The sequence below is a fragment of the Rhinolophus hipposideros genome (assembly GCF_964194185.1).
Source record: "Rhinolophus hipposideros genome assembly, chromosome: 3".
NCBI lineage: Eukaryota > Metazoa > Chordata > Mammalia > Chiroptera > Rhinolophidae > Rhinolophus > Rhinolophus hipposideros.
This window is the reverse complement of record NC_138049.1, coordinates 41291005-41307310: the sequence shown is the minus strand read 5'-3', so window position 1 is coordinate 41307310 and position 16306 is coordinate 41291005. Positions and strand designations below refer to the sequence as shown.

The following is a 16306-nucleotide window of genomic DNA, read 5'->3' as shown; positions in this document are numbered from 1 at the left end:
AAATCTTATTTAATGCCTTAATAAAGAAGCACGTGCATCACAATTTTTAAAAATATCTGTATTGATAGTTGTATTTCAAAGTAATAGATTTCCTTGTATCCCTACATATTTTATCTTAGGAATTTTAAAACATACTGCGAAAGAGGCTAAGGCTTCGCTAGATTGCCAAAAGAGGTTTATGGGCATAGAAATGTTAAGCTTTAGTCTAATCCCTGAGAGCTTTCTTCCACCTCCCACAAGAACTGCACACTCTTCATTTGTTTCCCTCTTAGAGGTTATTCAAATACATCCTGAACAGATGGGGAGGGTTTTCTGGATAATTCCATAGAATGGTGATTGTGAAAGATCCTTGTTAGCTTCCTGTTTAATGCAGGCTACACCCTATTAAAATGCTTGCCGAATAATGTAGCAAGTCAAGCAGAAATTTGGCTTCCTGGAAACTGACAGTGCAATGCTTCACAGATCAGTAGTCAGACTTCTCGGGAAGATACTCAACAGACCTTAAAAGCATTGCAGTTCATTTTATGAGAAGAATGAGATATAGAAATAGAATCAGTTCATTTCACTCACTTATACCAACGTGTAAGCCACTCTCCCTCTCATGGTGCTGATCACGTGGGCCTGTCCAGATTGAGAGGTCACAAACTATAGATCATGCTACCTTCACCTTGACCAGCCTATGGGAAATAAGATGGGATATACATGTTCGACCGTTTTAGTAAGGCGGCCGTAAGAACAGAATTGAGAACCTCTTACTCAGGTAAGAAGGGCACGGTGAGAGCTACTTAGATGGCTGCACCAGAGAATTTTGCCTTGCTACTGCATGTTAGGTACTTTAGGTCTCTTTGAACATATTCCACTACCTCTCATCAAGAGTGAAAAATTAAAAGTAAAGTTTCTCACCACCTCGATGTTGCCAGAAGCCTGAGAGAGAAAAGTGTTACCTCTGTAATTTTCACATTAGCCAAACTTGATGTATATGGCTAATGTGGAGGGAAGCTGATTCCATGTTCTTGAACCTCTTGGATTATATCTTCAATTGTGTCCTTTAGTCTGAGTAATAGACATTTAACCAGTGTGATGAAAGCTGTGAGCCTTGCTGCACTCATTGGCATGGCGTATTTTCCTTTGCAGGTTGGTGAAAGATGCTCCCTGGGATGAAGTTCCGCTCGCTCACTCCCTGGTTGGTTTTGCCACTGCTTATGACTTCTTGTACAACTACCTGAGCAAGACACAACAGGAGAAGTTTCTTGAAGTGATTGCCAATGCCTCCGGATATATGTATGAAACTTCATACAGGAGAGGATGGGGATTTCAATATCTGCACAATCATCAGCCCACCAACTGCATGGCTTTGCTCACAGGAAGCCTAGTTCTGATGAACCAAGGTGCGTGTGGACACAGCCAAAGGATACCCAAGCTGCCATGAGTCATAGTTGCCATGCTGTGACCCAAGCATTTTCCTAACCAGTCTTAGTCATGTTCGTACTTGGATCCCAACTAAGCCTATGAGATGAGGTAATACCTACGGCATCTCTTAGTGAATTTCGAGACATCTCTTTTCTCATTTCTGATAGTTATATTAGCTTGCAGGTTATTTAATTATGGCTTCCCAAGCCCTATTCTTACAGCACAGGAGAAGTGGTCAGTATTCATTTTTCCAGCGAATTTTGACAATGAAGACAGTCAGCTGGGATAAATGGAGTTTTTAAAAGCTAGACAGGTGATTTATTATTTGAAATGAATTTTCATTGTACACAAATGTGTATCATTACACCACTGCTCTCTAAAGAATTAAAACAACCAGTCTATATCGTTTAGGTCAAATTTGGGAGTGACTTTTGTGGCTCATATAGCGACTTTGCCTTCATAGATAACATAATTGCCAATATTACATTTTCTTTGTTCTTGCAATTCTGACTTAATTGCAACTCCTGTGGAAGTCTGTAAATGACTACATATGATTGTATTTAAGAAATGCAGCCCTAAGATCGTAGTGAATTATTAGGATATTAAATATATACTTGGAGCTGGCAAATCTAAAAGAATTTAACTCTTGATTATATTCCCTATAGGATAAATAAGCATTTTATAGATTATCCAACATCAGATTTTTCCCCAAAATTAGCTTCCTCCCTTGTCACATCAAGCAACTATCATTTTTAATTAGATCTTAGAGGAAAAGAAACTAACATTAATTGAGCGTATGGCGTGATCATTCTTGTCCATATTTAAGTCTCATATCAACCATGTAAGGTAGCTGGGGTTTGCATCTACTTCTGGCCAAACTCAAAGTTCAGTCTCTTTTCACTATATGTGGTTGCCTCTCTTGGAATAGAAATTCACTTGATAGTACATAATTTAAGGAAAGCTTAATTAAGAGGGTGAATTTTCATCCTGGGTCCCTTTGCCTTCTACTCTCACAAAAACAAAATTTAATCCCAAGGTTCAGATTGGATCAAAATTTTACTTCTCCTCTGACAGGAGTTTTCATACGCATTTATTTTCTGATGAAAGTTATAGGTTGCTCTGAGATACAGTCCTGGAGCCCTTACATAAGCAGGGCACACATATATAAGAATGGGCAGGAAAAGGGGTGAAATCTCTGGTCCTATACACCTTAGTTAATAATTAGACTTACAGTTCCTGCTTTCTTGGCATACTCACTAACTTTAGGAGCTGCTTTGGCCAGGCTGTTTCCGTAATTTTATGTCCTCCAGACCAGCATTATAGATACTGACTGAGGTGGCTTAGAGCTCACCTGTAGTTCCCACTGGACTCACATAAAATCTCAAAAGTCGGAGAATTAGAATTTTCTGTCTGTTCTGCTAATCGCATCTAAGGCTTGGTGCACAGACCACAGGATCACATATAAGCAGTTTACAAATCAGTTGGAAAGCAGACAGATGTGAAATGTTTAAATGATTACCTAATAGTTATAATAGCACTAGGGAATGAAATGAGGTATCATGAAGTTCTAGTTCTATACCATGCGAGTGTATTAACTTTGAATTCAAAAGAACAGTGTTCTTTAAGTGAGTTTGAGGATGTTCGTGGGACTTTCAAGGATGGATAGGGTATGGTAAGTGAAAATAATGAAGAATATTCCAGGTAAGGTGTATGGATTGTGGGAAAATAGCATCAACAACATCAGTACATCATATTGACAGATTGGAAGTTTACAAAGTATGTTGGTCGAGATTGTCTCATATCTCTTGACCAGGGTTGTTGTAAGGAAAAATGAGAAAAATGAGGTAACATATCAAGGGAGCAGTGAGTAACAGGCTTGATTTTAAACATCAGTCACATTGGTGTCTGGTTACGGATGGACGATACAGAGAGGAGAAAGATGAAAATGGTTGGAATTTTAAACCCTAACAGTTAGGGAATGGAAATTGCAAACTATCCAGAAGACTGCCATTCAGGTGCGGAGCTACATTGGAAGTGAATCCAGGGAACAATGAACAGTCACCTCTGCACAGCCATGCCTGAGAACGGTGTTGGCCTCATGAGATGGAATCCAGGATTTCCTTATCCTAGGATCTTGAATTTAGGCTGGGAACTGTGGTACCTGGGCCTCTGGAAGCCCCCCACACCTAGTAGGTCCAGGTAGAGTGTTCAGCACTGATGATCACACACATCTGTGGGAATGAAGCAATAAGACTCCACCCACATTTGGAGCAGTGAACTTAATTTTATTCCCAGGTTGTGTGTCAAATACAGGCAGACAAAACAAACGTTAAATCTTAAGACCTGGGTTCAGATCAAAAGTCCTGTTCATTTTTAGTTCGGTGCCAGAGGTCTTGAACAAGTCAACCTTGCTGTAATTTTGGAGTTATAATGCGTAATTGGGTTGTTAAAGGATTAAGTAAGATTATGTTCAGTGCTGTGTAAATTACAAATGTTAAAGAAATACGAGGAGTTGTTATTATTACCTAAATGCTAGTCTTGCAAGAATTATAGAAAGCCAGCATTTCTGAGTTGATTTTTTTTTAATTTTTTATTTATTTATTTATTTTTAAGATTTCAGACCTTTAATTTTCAGTTGGGGAAATTGAAGGATGTGACAGATTGAAGACGTGCTTGAACAAAATTATGTAGCTCATTTTTGGCAGATTCTGGACTCCCAGTTGGTTTTTTTCACCCTTACATTGCCCTCCAATGGTCTCTTCACCCCACTGTGCTGCCTTTTCAGATCCTAAGGAATCGAAAAGCACAGAAGGATGAGAAATTGTCTCCTAATGACAGAACAAATTGAAGACTGCTCATTTAGACTTTATAATATTTGCAGCTTATTACAAATCCTATAAAATAGTGGTGAAAGTTTTGTAAAGTAATTTCAAAACCTATTTTCAAATAGCAGTTTTTAGGAAAATTGAATTAAAAGTACCAATATACAGATCTTTTCCTGCAGACATAAACTTATGTGCAATTCATAATCTTAGGTGTGATGTGGTTTCAGTATATTAAAGATTGGAAAATGACTGATATTCATTTAAAAGTTTATCTTCATTTAATAAATGACCTGTATTCAAGAACGTCTTAACTTACATCATGGACCCATCACAAACCTGGATTAAGTGCAGGATGTTATTTATAATGTTGATAAGGGAGAGTTTTACAAAATGCAGTTTGTAATATAAACTGCTCAGATAACTGAGGGTTTTATTTGGCCACATATTTTGTTTATGTTTTATTAAAGCTTGAGTCATTGTTTCCACATGTTTTCATTCTTCAGGATATCTTCAAGAAGCCTACTTGTGGACCAAACAGGTTCTGACCATCATGGAGAAGTCTCTGGTCTTGCTCCGAGAGGTGACGGATGGCTCCCTCTATGAAGGGGTTGCCTATGGCAGCTACACCACCAGATCGCTCTTCCAGTATATGTTCCTTGTGCAGAGGCATTTTGACATCAACCACTTTGGCCATCCGTGGCTGAAACAACATTTTGCATTTATGTACAGAACCATCCTGCCAGGTATAGTGAGGTATCACAAGTGGGACAACATGAACTGTTGTAATTTTTCCTGGTTATGAGAATGGACTAGAGAAATGTGGGGTTTCAGCCATGTTGTGGTTAACAGGACTTAAAAAAACAAAAAACAAAAAAATCAGTCAAATTCACTTTAAGAGTTATATAGCCAGAACATCTTGGGAGTTAATGTGAGGATTTGTGATTTAGGTATTGTAAAATTTGGAGCATAAAGGATTAAATGTAATTTGTAGCCTCCAGAGGACTTTTATTTTTGTATATGTAAAACTTGGGCACATCTACAAATTCATTTTCATGATTCTGAACAGAATATCAGCATTTATGATTACATGTTAATTTTCCTTTTTGTGTGATCCCTGATGTTTGGATTTTAGTTTATAATTTTTTCATCCAAACTATATAGGCATGATTCAAAATGAAAGTTTGCACCTACATGTTTTAAGTTGGAGATTTAGTATTTTCTTTAAATATTTTATTGAAATAAATAGTATAAAAATATGGAAAACTAACCAAGAAATGAATTGCTGTAAAGCTCATCTCTTGTTGCTGTGTACCTTAGTCTTCTAAGAGAACTAGCTCTCAAAAAAAGATATGTATGATTTAAGAATTTGTTTATTTCTAGGAGCACCTTGTAATTCTCCTTATTTCTAAGCAGGACTAATATGTTACAAGGAGTTTAGGAGATAGATTTTCATCAGGATTTCCCCCAGTGAAGTTCAATTTTTAGATGATTATTCTAGGTCTACAGTTAAGAATTTGGTATTTAAATCTTTTTGCTCTGGTTGTATACACATGGATTGGATAAAATCTCCAATCCATTGGATTATTGGATTAGTTTTCCAAAAAATACTGCAGAGCAAAAGAACCATACTAAGATTTAGTTTAGACACTTACATTCAGAATCCACTGTTTTATTCCTCGTTCTTAGACACGCAGAAGAGACCTGTATTATAGTTTATTGTGATAAACAAAGGCCATCAAGAGAAGGGACCTTTAAGTGGTGTCAGTGCGTTGTAATTTGAGCTGAGATCTAACAGCCAACAACAGCAGGGCTTGGGTCTGCTGTGAGCTGTGTACGTGGCTACTTCTACGCTGGTGGAAAACACAGTGTGAACACCTGTAAGAGAAGAATTCAAATATTTGTGTCAATTAATTCAACAGGCTTTTATTGAACATCTGTTTGCCAGTCACTGTACTAGGCAGGGGATTCAAAGAGGAATAAAACATACCCGTTTTCAGGGGACTCACAAATTAGTAGAAGATTCAGAAAATCACATTTTATAATAAGATTTACTTGGAAGAGCATTCACTAAACTGGTAGAAGCAAAAACATTACCTGTAAATCACGGAAATACAGTCATGGTAACAGTTAGAAGGGATTCTGTGGTAAGTCAGTCTCTTTTCAACATGTCTCTTTTTTGCTCTACAGTGGCTGTTCTAGTAGTGATTATTCCTGTGTGTCCCAGAGTTTTCTCCCATTCTTTTTCAAGAATGCTTGGAGCCCATTCAGTCTTACCTACTTTTATGTTTCTAACCTGTTCCAGTATTATCTTTGCATTTTCTCTCTTTGCTTTGACTTCCAGCAATACATACTGGCGGGATCTTCTGTGGGAATTGTTTTCTTCCTATAGAAGCTCAATTTGTCCCCCCAACCTTATAACTTCCTTATTATTGGAGGCCAAATTGAAACATCTTATGTTATTGTCTTGGTGTGGGATGTGGATGGGTTGGTAGGAAGCTGGCGCTCAGTTTTGGTTCAGGAACTCACCATACATAAGAGGATAGTGTATGTACCTATGCGACTATAATTCACATAGATGGACATTGGGAAAGGAGAAGGGTGGGCAGTGTGTCTAAGTGTTAATGGTAGTGGCATTTCCATCACCAATGACAAGTTGACATACGACAAATAAAAAGTTACACACAAGATTTGTGGAAGACATTCGGAGGGATTCTAATCGAATTAATTGGTCCCAGGAACATGAGCATTGTGGTTTTATTGGTTATTTTTTGTCCAAGATGCACAATTGATTCTAATTTGCGGACATGATTAAAAATCATTGTTTAGACCTTTATTGGGAGCGTGCGGTTTTAAACTTATCTTAATACTGTCAAACTTCTTCCCCCAGGGTTTCAAAGAACGGTGGCTATTGCAGACTCAAATTACAACTGGTTTTATGGTCCAGAAAGCCAGTTAGTGTTCCTGGATAAATTTGTCATGCGTAATGGCAGTGGTAACTGGCTGGCTGACCAAATCAGAAAGAACCGTGTGGTGGAAGGTCCAGGGACACCATCCAAAGGGCAGCGCTGGTGTACTCTTCACACTGAATTTCTCTGGTATGACACGTTGGACTGGTTTTGAAAAGAAATTGTAACGAGGGATACAGCATGCTAGTTTTTTGCATTAAAAAAAGAATAATCTAAAGCACTTTTAAATACTTTTCTTTATGTCACCTAAGTACTTGCAACTTTAATTCATGTCACAGTGTTTGAAACTCTTTTAGAAACATTTCCTTGCATTCAAGACCTAATTACTGTTTGCAGTTTTGGGTTTTCTTATACTAGAGATGTCTTAGGCTCACACTATTTCATAGATATATATGTTTTGATTTATATCGTTTTTGAAATCATACAAAGAGAAAACCACAAAATTTAGACTGGGTTATTCTGATAATCACACCAAAAAAAAATTAAGGTAATAAAATACTTTGTCTTGTTTTAGTAAATGGAACATTATAATCTTTTAATTGCAAAGCTGTTACTAAATTTTCAAAACTATTCAAAAGTGTTTGGCAGTATTTGACAGTTTCACTTTGATAATAAAAGAACTATGTAAATTTTTTGCCTTAATCTTTTAAGCCCAGAAAGAGAAGCCAGGGTCTCCTTTTTAAAGTACTGCCAAATATACTGTTGGCATTCAATAAATTAAAATAAAAATTACAGGGAACTAGTTAATCATTAATCTCTGATGTCTTTTTAGCCTTTTGAAATTTGCATTCAACTCCAAAATAAGCTTCTGTGGTTTGATTATTTCTCTTCATTATTTTTTTAAAATTTAAACAATTACGAGGAAAATAACATTAGAAAAGAATAACTGTGTATAGTTTAGCCAGCATTTTTAAAAACTATATGCACAGATGAACTAAATATAAATTAAAATGCAACCATTCTTGACTCCTTTTAGGGGTATGAAATCATTATTTAATAGTCATTATTTAATAATCTTTACCAATATATAAGTAGCATAGAGAGTTCTATAACACTGACTATAGGAGTCAGATTAATGCCAAGTCTACCTTGGTTTAAAATCTGCCTTATAGGAATGTACAAACTGACCAAAAACTGAGAGAAGGATGGCAAATTCAGCTTGTATCTGGATTTGTTAAATCACAAAATTAAGCCAACATTGTTGTACTAGACCTAGGTAGAGACATAATTTCTGATGTCCTGAAACTGAGACTCTAAAACAACAGACAGAACAGCCAAAATCAAACACCAGTGAGATTAACTCCACCATAGGTGATTGATTCACTTCAGGAAAAAGTATGTAAGAGCTAATAATACAGGTCTGCCTTTTCTTTCTCTGAGTAGGAGATCATATGAGCCTGTCAAGGCTGTTACCTGAAATCCTTAAAGCCAGCGATCATGTTTATTACTATTTTTGTGGCCTTTGTGAATCAAAAACCTGTGTTCTTAATCACTGTGGAAGTTTAACGTTAATTTCTATATGACTTTGATAAAATTATCATAAATAAAAAGAGGTAATTTATTGTCAAAGATGCATGACATCATCTGCAGATTAAAACAAAACCTTTGGATCTGTGCTAGACAGTGGTAGCTTTCAATTAGAAATCCTTCAATATTAATAAGTTTCCTGAATTTCATCTGTTCATATTCTTAGATGTGATATATTGGCATAAATTTAATCTAATATGTGAAGTTCAACTCTATTTAAATTAATGTTGTTAGAGGACAAAAAGTACTCTACCAAACTTTTAATAATACCATTGTTGCAGAACAATATTTCATTACAACTCAAGGCTTGCTAGAGTCTAAACTTGAAGCCCCTCATCCAGAAGTTTAGATGAAGTGCTTAATTCCGTGAGCCCCAGTCATTAGGATGGCAGCTCCGACATCATTACGTGAAGAAGGTTCATCTAGTGATTAGCAGCAACAATCATTTCAGATTCAGACCCAAGAATCACATGTTGTAAAGATACTTCATCTCGCTTTCACCAACGGTGTCCCTCTGCACATGCTGAACATCCGTGGGTGTTCTCAGAAACGTCCCAGAAATGTCCCTAATACAGTCTACATTGCCAGTGCTCGGGGTAGCTTTTGGTGTTATTTTCTTCCAGCTGCATTACCAAATGTGGCATCGCAGTTCTGATGTGTTATTTTCACTCCCACCAGAAAACAAATTAATTTTTAATTCTTTCAGGTATGATGCCAGCTTGAAATCGGTTCCTCCTCCAGATTTTGGCACCCCTACATTGCATTATTTTGAAGACTGGGGTGTCGTGACTTATGGAAGTGCATTGCCTGCAGAAATCAATAGGTCTTTTCTTTCCTTCAAGTCAGGAAAACTTGGGGGACGTGCAATATATGACATTGTCCACAGAAACAAATACAAAGATTGGATCAAAGGATGGAGAAATTTTAATGCAGGCCATGAGCATCCTGATCAAAACTCATTTACTTTTGCTCCCAATGGTGTACCTTTCATTACTGAGGCTCTCTACGGGCCAAAATACACTTTCTTCAACAATGTTTTGATGTTTTCCCCAGCTGTGTCAAAGAGCTGCTTTTCTCCGTGGGAGGGTCAGGTCACAGAAGATTGCTCATCAAAATGGTCTAAATACAAGCATGACCTAGCAGCGAGCTGTCAAGGGAGAGTGGTTGCAGCAGTGGAGAAAAATGGGGTGGTTTTCATCCGAGGAGAAGGTGTGGGAGCTTATAACCCCCATCTCAATCTGAAGAATGTCCAGAGGAATCTGATCCTCCTGCATCCACAGCTTCTCCTCCTGGTGGATGAAATACATCTGGGAGAGGAGAGCCCTTTGGAGACAGCAGCAAGCTTCTTCCACAATGTGGATTTCCCTTTTGAGGAGACTGTGGTTGATGGGGTCCATGGGGCTTTCATCAGGCAGCGAGATGGCCTCTATAAAATGTACTGGATGGATGATACTGGCTACAGTGAGAAAGCCACCTTTGCTTCAGTGACATACCCTCGTGGCTATCCCTACAATGGGACAAACTATGTGAATGTCACCATGCACCTCCGAAGTCCCATCACCAGGGCAGCTTACCTCTTCATAGGGCCATCCGTAGATGTTCAGAGCTTCAGCATCCATGGGGACTCTCAACAACTGGATGTGTTCATAGCCACCAGCCGGCACGCCTACGCCATTTACCTCTGGACAGGGGAGACCACAGGACAGTCCGCCTTTGCACAGGTCATTGCAGATCGTCAGAAAATTCTGTTTGACCGGAGTTCAGCCATCAGGAGCACCACTGTCCCTGAGGTGAAGGACTACGCTGCTGCTGTGGAGCAGAACCTGCAGCATTTTAAGCCAGTGTTCCAGCTGCTGGAGAAGCAGATCCTATCCCGAGTCCGGAACACAGCTAGCTTCAGGAAGACTGCTGAGCGGCTGCTGAGATTTTCAGATAAGAGACAGACTGAGGAGGCCATCGACAGGATCTTCGCCATATCTCAGCAACAACAGCAGCAGCAAAGCAAGTCAAAGAAAAACCGAAGGGTAGGCAAACGCTATAAATTTGTGGATGCCGTCCCTGATATTTTTGCACAAATTGAAGTCAATGAGAAAAAGATTCGACAGAAAGCTCAGATTTTGGCACAGAAAGAACTGCCCATAGATGAAGATGAAGAAATGAAAGACCTTTTAGATTTTGCAGATATAACATACGAGAAACACAAAAATGATGGCTTGATGAAAGGCCGGTTTGGACAAGCACGGATGGTGACAACTACTGGCAGCAAAGCCCCATCATTATCTGCTTCGTATACCAGACTGTTCCTGATTCTGAACATCGCTATTTTCTTTGTCATGTTGGCAATGCAACTGACTTATTTCCAGAGGGCCCAGAGCCTACATGGCCAAAGATGTCTTTATGCAGTCCTCCTAATAGATAGCTGTGTTTTATTATGGTTGTACTCTTCTTGTTCCCAATCACAGTGTTAGCACTGAAGCTATCCATTGCTTGATCGTTTGTGGTCATAAATCTATGCCAAAAAAAAAAAAAATTACTGCCCTAGTTTGTTATTGGATTTTTTTCTCAGATTTATTTTAACAAATTAAGGGGAAGATAATCTTCACACAAGAAGGCAAGGACATGGAGGACTCAGCATTGGCACCCACAAAGAATGTATCAAACGAGTAAGAGTAGTTCGGTTCTCACATGGTGTTTCTGGAAGTGTTTGGCATGGCTAATTTAGCGGTCCACATAATGCCACTCTTACAGGAAACAAAAAGTCTGGTTTTATAATATTTTTTCTTACGAGAAACAAAAAAGACTTAGATAGAATTGATTTTATTCATGTTAATTTAATGCTATTAGCAATTTCCAGATACTGTTTTATGAGAAGACTGAAGCACGCAATTCTGAGAAATACAGACACTTTTTTTTAAAATGGTGTAGTCCTGTTGAAAAATAAATGTTGCTAAGTCCTGGTATGGTGGTGTCAGCTTCCTTGGAAAGTAGTTCGTTAGTTAAGTGAATAACAGCACCTGCATATTGGATTACTGTTCAGATAACATAGTAAAATGATGGCAGAAAAGCATTAAAAGCTTAAAATATATTTCCATTAGAAAATATGTATCTATGAATGAATATTTCCTTGATGTTGAACTCTGCACACACATAACTGCTTTTATGCATCCATTGGTTGTTCAACAAATAAAACCATTACAGATAACTTAATTTTCTGGTTTCTTTCTATTGTAAACTGTTATAGACCCAATGACTAAACTTCAAAATAATGTATTTTATATCCTGAACATTGATTTCAATACCAAAGAATGGGGGAGTTAAAATTTGGATATGATTATGTTTTTTAATAGAAAATTTTCTTTAAATTTATTTTGCTAAATAAACATCTAATTGTGATTTTTCGATAGTGTCTGTCTTCTTTGTCTCATTACATTCAACATGCATGCAACAATTTTGAAAACTTTGAAGAGATGTTTATTTGGATATGCATTAATTAAACTTATGTAGTATTTGAATTGAAAGAAGTAATTTCTCTGTTTATTTACCTGTTTAAACATATTTTAAATATTTAAAACAAAAGCCAACTTCTGATATTTGAGTAATACTAAACTTTAATTTTTTAAAGATTTTTATTAAAAATATAACTCATACACAATATTACCGTGTTTCCCTGAAAAGAAGACCTAGCTGGACAATCAGCTCTAATATGTCTTTTGGAGCAAAAATTAATATAAGACGCTGGCTTATTTTACTATAATATAAGACCAGGTCTTTATAATATAACATAATGTAATGTAATATAATGTAATCTAATTAATATAATACCGTGTCTTATATTAATTTTTGCTCCAAAAGACGCATTAGAGCTGATTTTCTGACTAAGTCTTATTTTTGGGGAAACATGGTATATTAGTTTCAGGGGTACACCATAGTTATCCAATATTTATATAACTAAAGAAGTGATCACGATAAGTCCAGCAACCATCTGACACCATGCTATGCTGTCACGATATTATTGACTATATTCCCCATGCTGTACGTTATACCCCAATGTTTATTTGTTTTTACCTGGAAATATGAACCTCTTATTCCCCTTTTGCCTCCCTTTTTAAATTTTTCAATTACAGTTCACATTCAATATTATTTTATATTAATTTCAGGTGTGCAGCATAGTGGTCAGACATTTATATAATTTAAGAAATGATCCCCCTCACTAGTCTAGTACCCATCTGGCATTATACGTAGTTGTTACCATATTATTGACTATATTCCCTATGCTGTACTTTACCTCCCCATGACTGTTTTGTAACTACCAATTTGTATTTATTAATCCCTTCACCCTAAATCTCTCCTATCACCCCAACAAATTTAGTACCCATCTGACACTATACATAGTTATCACAGTATTATTGACTCTATTCCTTATGCTGTACCCTACATTGCCATAACTACTTTGTAACAACCAATTTATACTGCTTAATCCCTTCCCCTTTTTTTCACCCATACCCCCAAACCTTCTAGCAACCATCAAAATGTTTTCTGTATCTATGAGTTTGTTTTGTTAGTTAATTTTGTTCTTAAGATTCCACATATAAGCAAAGTCACATTGCATCTGTCTTTCTCTGTCTGATATTCCACTCAGCACAATATTCTCCAGGTCCATCCATGCACTGCAGATGGCAAGAACTCATTACCTGCCATGGCTGAGCAATATTCCATTATATATATATATATACACATACATACATACATACATATGTGTATATATATATATATATATATATATATATATATATATATATATATATAATATATATATATATATACACCCTCTTTATCCATTCTTTCCTTGACAGACATCCAGGCTCACTCCACGTCTTGGCCATTGTAAACAGTGCTGCAATGAACATATGGATGCACACATCTCCAAGTAGCATTTTGGGTTTCTTCAGATAAATACCCAGAAGTGGGATTGCTGGGTCCTTCACTGTCTCTTCATATAGCCTTTGTTTTAAAGTCTATTTTGTTTGTTATAAGTACCCCTGCTACCCCTGCTATGTCTCCAGGTCTTCCCTAGTGGCCTTATGTGGTAGGTGCCCCATGGAGCCCAGTCACACCGTCCCCCAGTCCTCTCAGTCTCCACACCTCTCAGTCTCTAGGAGTGTCATTTGTGTGGATTGTGTGTGCCCTCCTGTTATAGTTGAGCCTTCATTACTATTGGCATATCAGTGGGTGGCATTGGTCCTCAGGCTAATTGGCTGTGGGATTTAGCAACATCCACTGCTTATGGGCTGCGGTGTGAATGGATTACCCAAGTGAGTGGGATTCACCCCAGTAGGCTCTGGTGCCTGTTGAGGCTGCCCTTTGGGAGTGCCACTTGTGGGGCTAGTTTGGCAGTGTTCTGCTGTGGTCTGAAGCCAACCTCCAAGTATGTTGGTTCTCAGGCCTTTTGGGAAGGGCTCTAGTGCAGGCCCAGGTCACTACCCACTGCCTGTGACTGTTTGGGGACTACCTGGTAGGAGCTACAAAGTGATACACGGTTGTTCGCTGCCTGTGCTAAACCTGGAGGCGGATGGGCGAGGCCACACTACAAACCAAGAACATCTGCCACCAGTACCAGGCCTGAGGTAGCTCTGCAGAAACCCAGGGCACCCTGAGGTCTGCTGCCACCTGCTGGCTCCCTTAAGGTTTAGCTGCTGATAGAGCTTTGTGTGGTCTGCAAGTTGGGTGAGGCAGGGTCTCGGAGTCATTAGAGTGGGTAAGAGTTGTGGTCACCAGGTTAATGTAAATTCTGGTTTGATGACAGTGCAAACCCTGGGGCTATTCAACAAAAGTCTCAGAGCATACCAAGGCCAGTCGCCATGAGCCTGGGGCCTGTCAGACTCTGATAGTTTTCCAAGAAAGAGTGCAATATGGGTGGGACTGGCTGCTCCTAGAGAAAGTGCGTTGGGTGTTGGGGCAGATGGGTAGGGTGAGTCAGCAGGGTGGAGCAGTGGAGCTCACCTGACCAATCAGATTCAGATTTGGCTGTAAGCCTCGGGGGCAGGCTCGACACATTAAAGATGGTGGCTGCCTGCCCGGCAGCATGAGAAGAGGACCCCACACAGGGAAAATGGCAACTGTCATCCAGCCCTTGACCTTTAGCCACTCACCGCAGTCTGCTCCTTGTATGCCTCCAACACCTCCAAGTCGCTGTCCCTCCACCGGATCCTAAGGTGAGTGCCTGCAAGCAAGTGAGCCTGTGTGGGGGCCATTTAAGAGGGTATCTGGGTTTCCTGCAGCTTTTCATCCCACCCAATGGTCAAAATACCCACTGTTTTTCACAGCCAGTTGCTGTAGGGGCTCCTTTTTCTGGTACTAGTACTCTGGCAGGGAGTCTGGTGTGGCGCTCAGGTCCCTCCCTCCTTTGGGGGCAACCTCCACAGCCAAGTTATCCCTCCTGGTTCTCAGCCGCCACACAGATTTGGGGCTCGTTCTGCATCACTGCGCCTCCTACCAGTCTCAGTGTGGCTTTATATTTTCAGTTATAGGACTTGCGTTCTGCTAGACTTCAGATGATTCTCCAAGTGGATTGTTCTGTAATTTAGTTGTAATTTTAATGTGTTCACAGAAGGGCTCAGGCACCGTGTTTCTCTACTTCACTATCTTGGATCTCCCTCACTTAATTTATAATATTCTTTTGCTGGCTTTTCAGATGTCCCCAAATCTCAACTGTAGCCTCCAAAGTGAATAGCGTGTTACAGCCAATGTTATCTCATCCTTGTCACCATAATGGGTAAGGGAGTATGTCACCTCTGGAGAGATTTGGCAGTGTCTAGGAGGAATACTAAAGTTGGGAAAACGTAAAATTTTCTTACTTATCTGCAATCAAGTCCACAGGAGGTAAGAGCAGCACAGAGTGCTGGCAACATATTCCACAGTTCATACTTCAACATAAGAAAGTGGTCAAAGGAACTGAAGAGTAAATTATCTTACATTCAGCATATTTGAGTCTTTTATATTTCTCTCTTAAAAACAAAATATCTTTGGCTCCAATTTTACCGTAAGGATACATTTGCTGACTTATAGGTCTAAAGTCATAAGGGCAATCTTCTCTTCTTACATCTTTTTGTTCATGGAAATACCAGTATGTTACAGAAAACAAGAACATGGAGAAACTCTTATGAGCACATTTTGCCGTTCTAATTTTGAACCTTCTTACATAAAGAAAACATAAGTTTGACTTTTAACTGTGCTTCACTCATTATACTTGGAATCTAGAAAATGACTTCTGAGGAAGTATTTTTTTTCTTTCATGGAAAAAGTCTCTAGGGAGGATGTCATTACACACTGTTTAAAAGAATAATGTTTTCAAAAGAATAATGCTTCCGTTTGTCCTGCATGGATGCTGTTACTGGGATTTAAACTTGCTTTATGTGACAGATTCTCCGTTTACTTAACCTCATTCGACATTCCTCTCTTCTACTCTTTCTCATTCAAAAGGATGAATTGTCTGAAATGATCAAAAGCAAATTTTGAAAAAAAAGGAAAATTGCCCTTTGAGGCTACCAAGCAAACTTGATCTCAGATCCAAACATTCAG

The 16306-nt window shown here is 38.6% G+C and overlaps 1 protein-coding gene across 3 annotated transcripts in view; it reads left to right on the top strand.

Moving 5' to 3' along the window:
• The window catches only part of DSE (dermatan sulfate epimerase), a 57392-nt gene extending 45262 nt beyond the window's left edge, over positions 1-12130 (top strand). For 2 of the 3 annotated variants that reach the window (XM_081045380.1, XM_081045382.1), the window contains 4 exons: positions 1135-1388; positions 4739-4978; positions 7123-7330; positions 9435-12124. In XM_081045380.1, coding sequence (XP_080901506.1) covers positions 1135-1388; positions 4739-4978; positions 7123-7330; positions 9435-11196 — 2464 coding nt within the window. In that variant the 3' untranslated portion in view covers positions 11197-12124. Of the gene's footprint in view, positions 1-1134; positions 1389-4738; positions 4979-7122; positions 7331-9434 lie in introns of all 3 variants that reach the window. The other variant, XM_081045381.1, reaches the window with a different exon arrangement.
• Positions 12131-16306: the final 4176 nt, after the last annotated feature.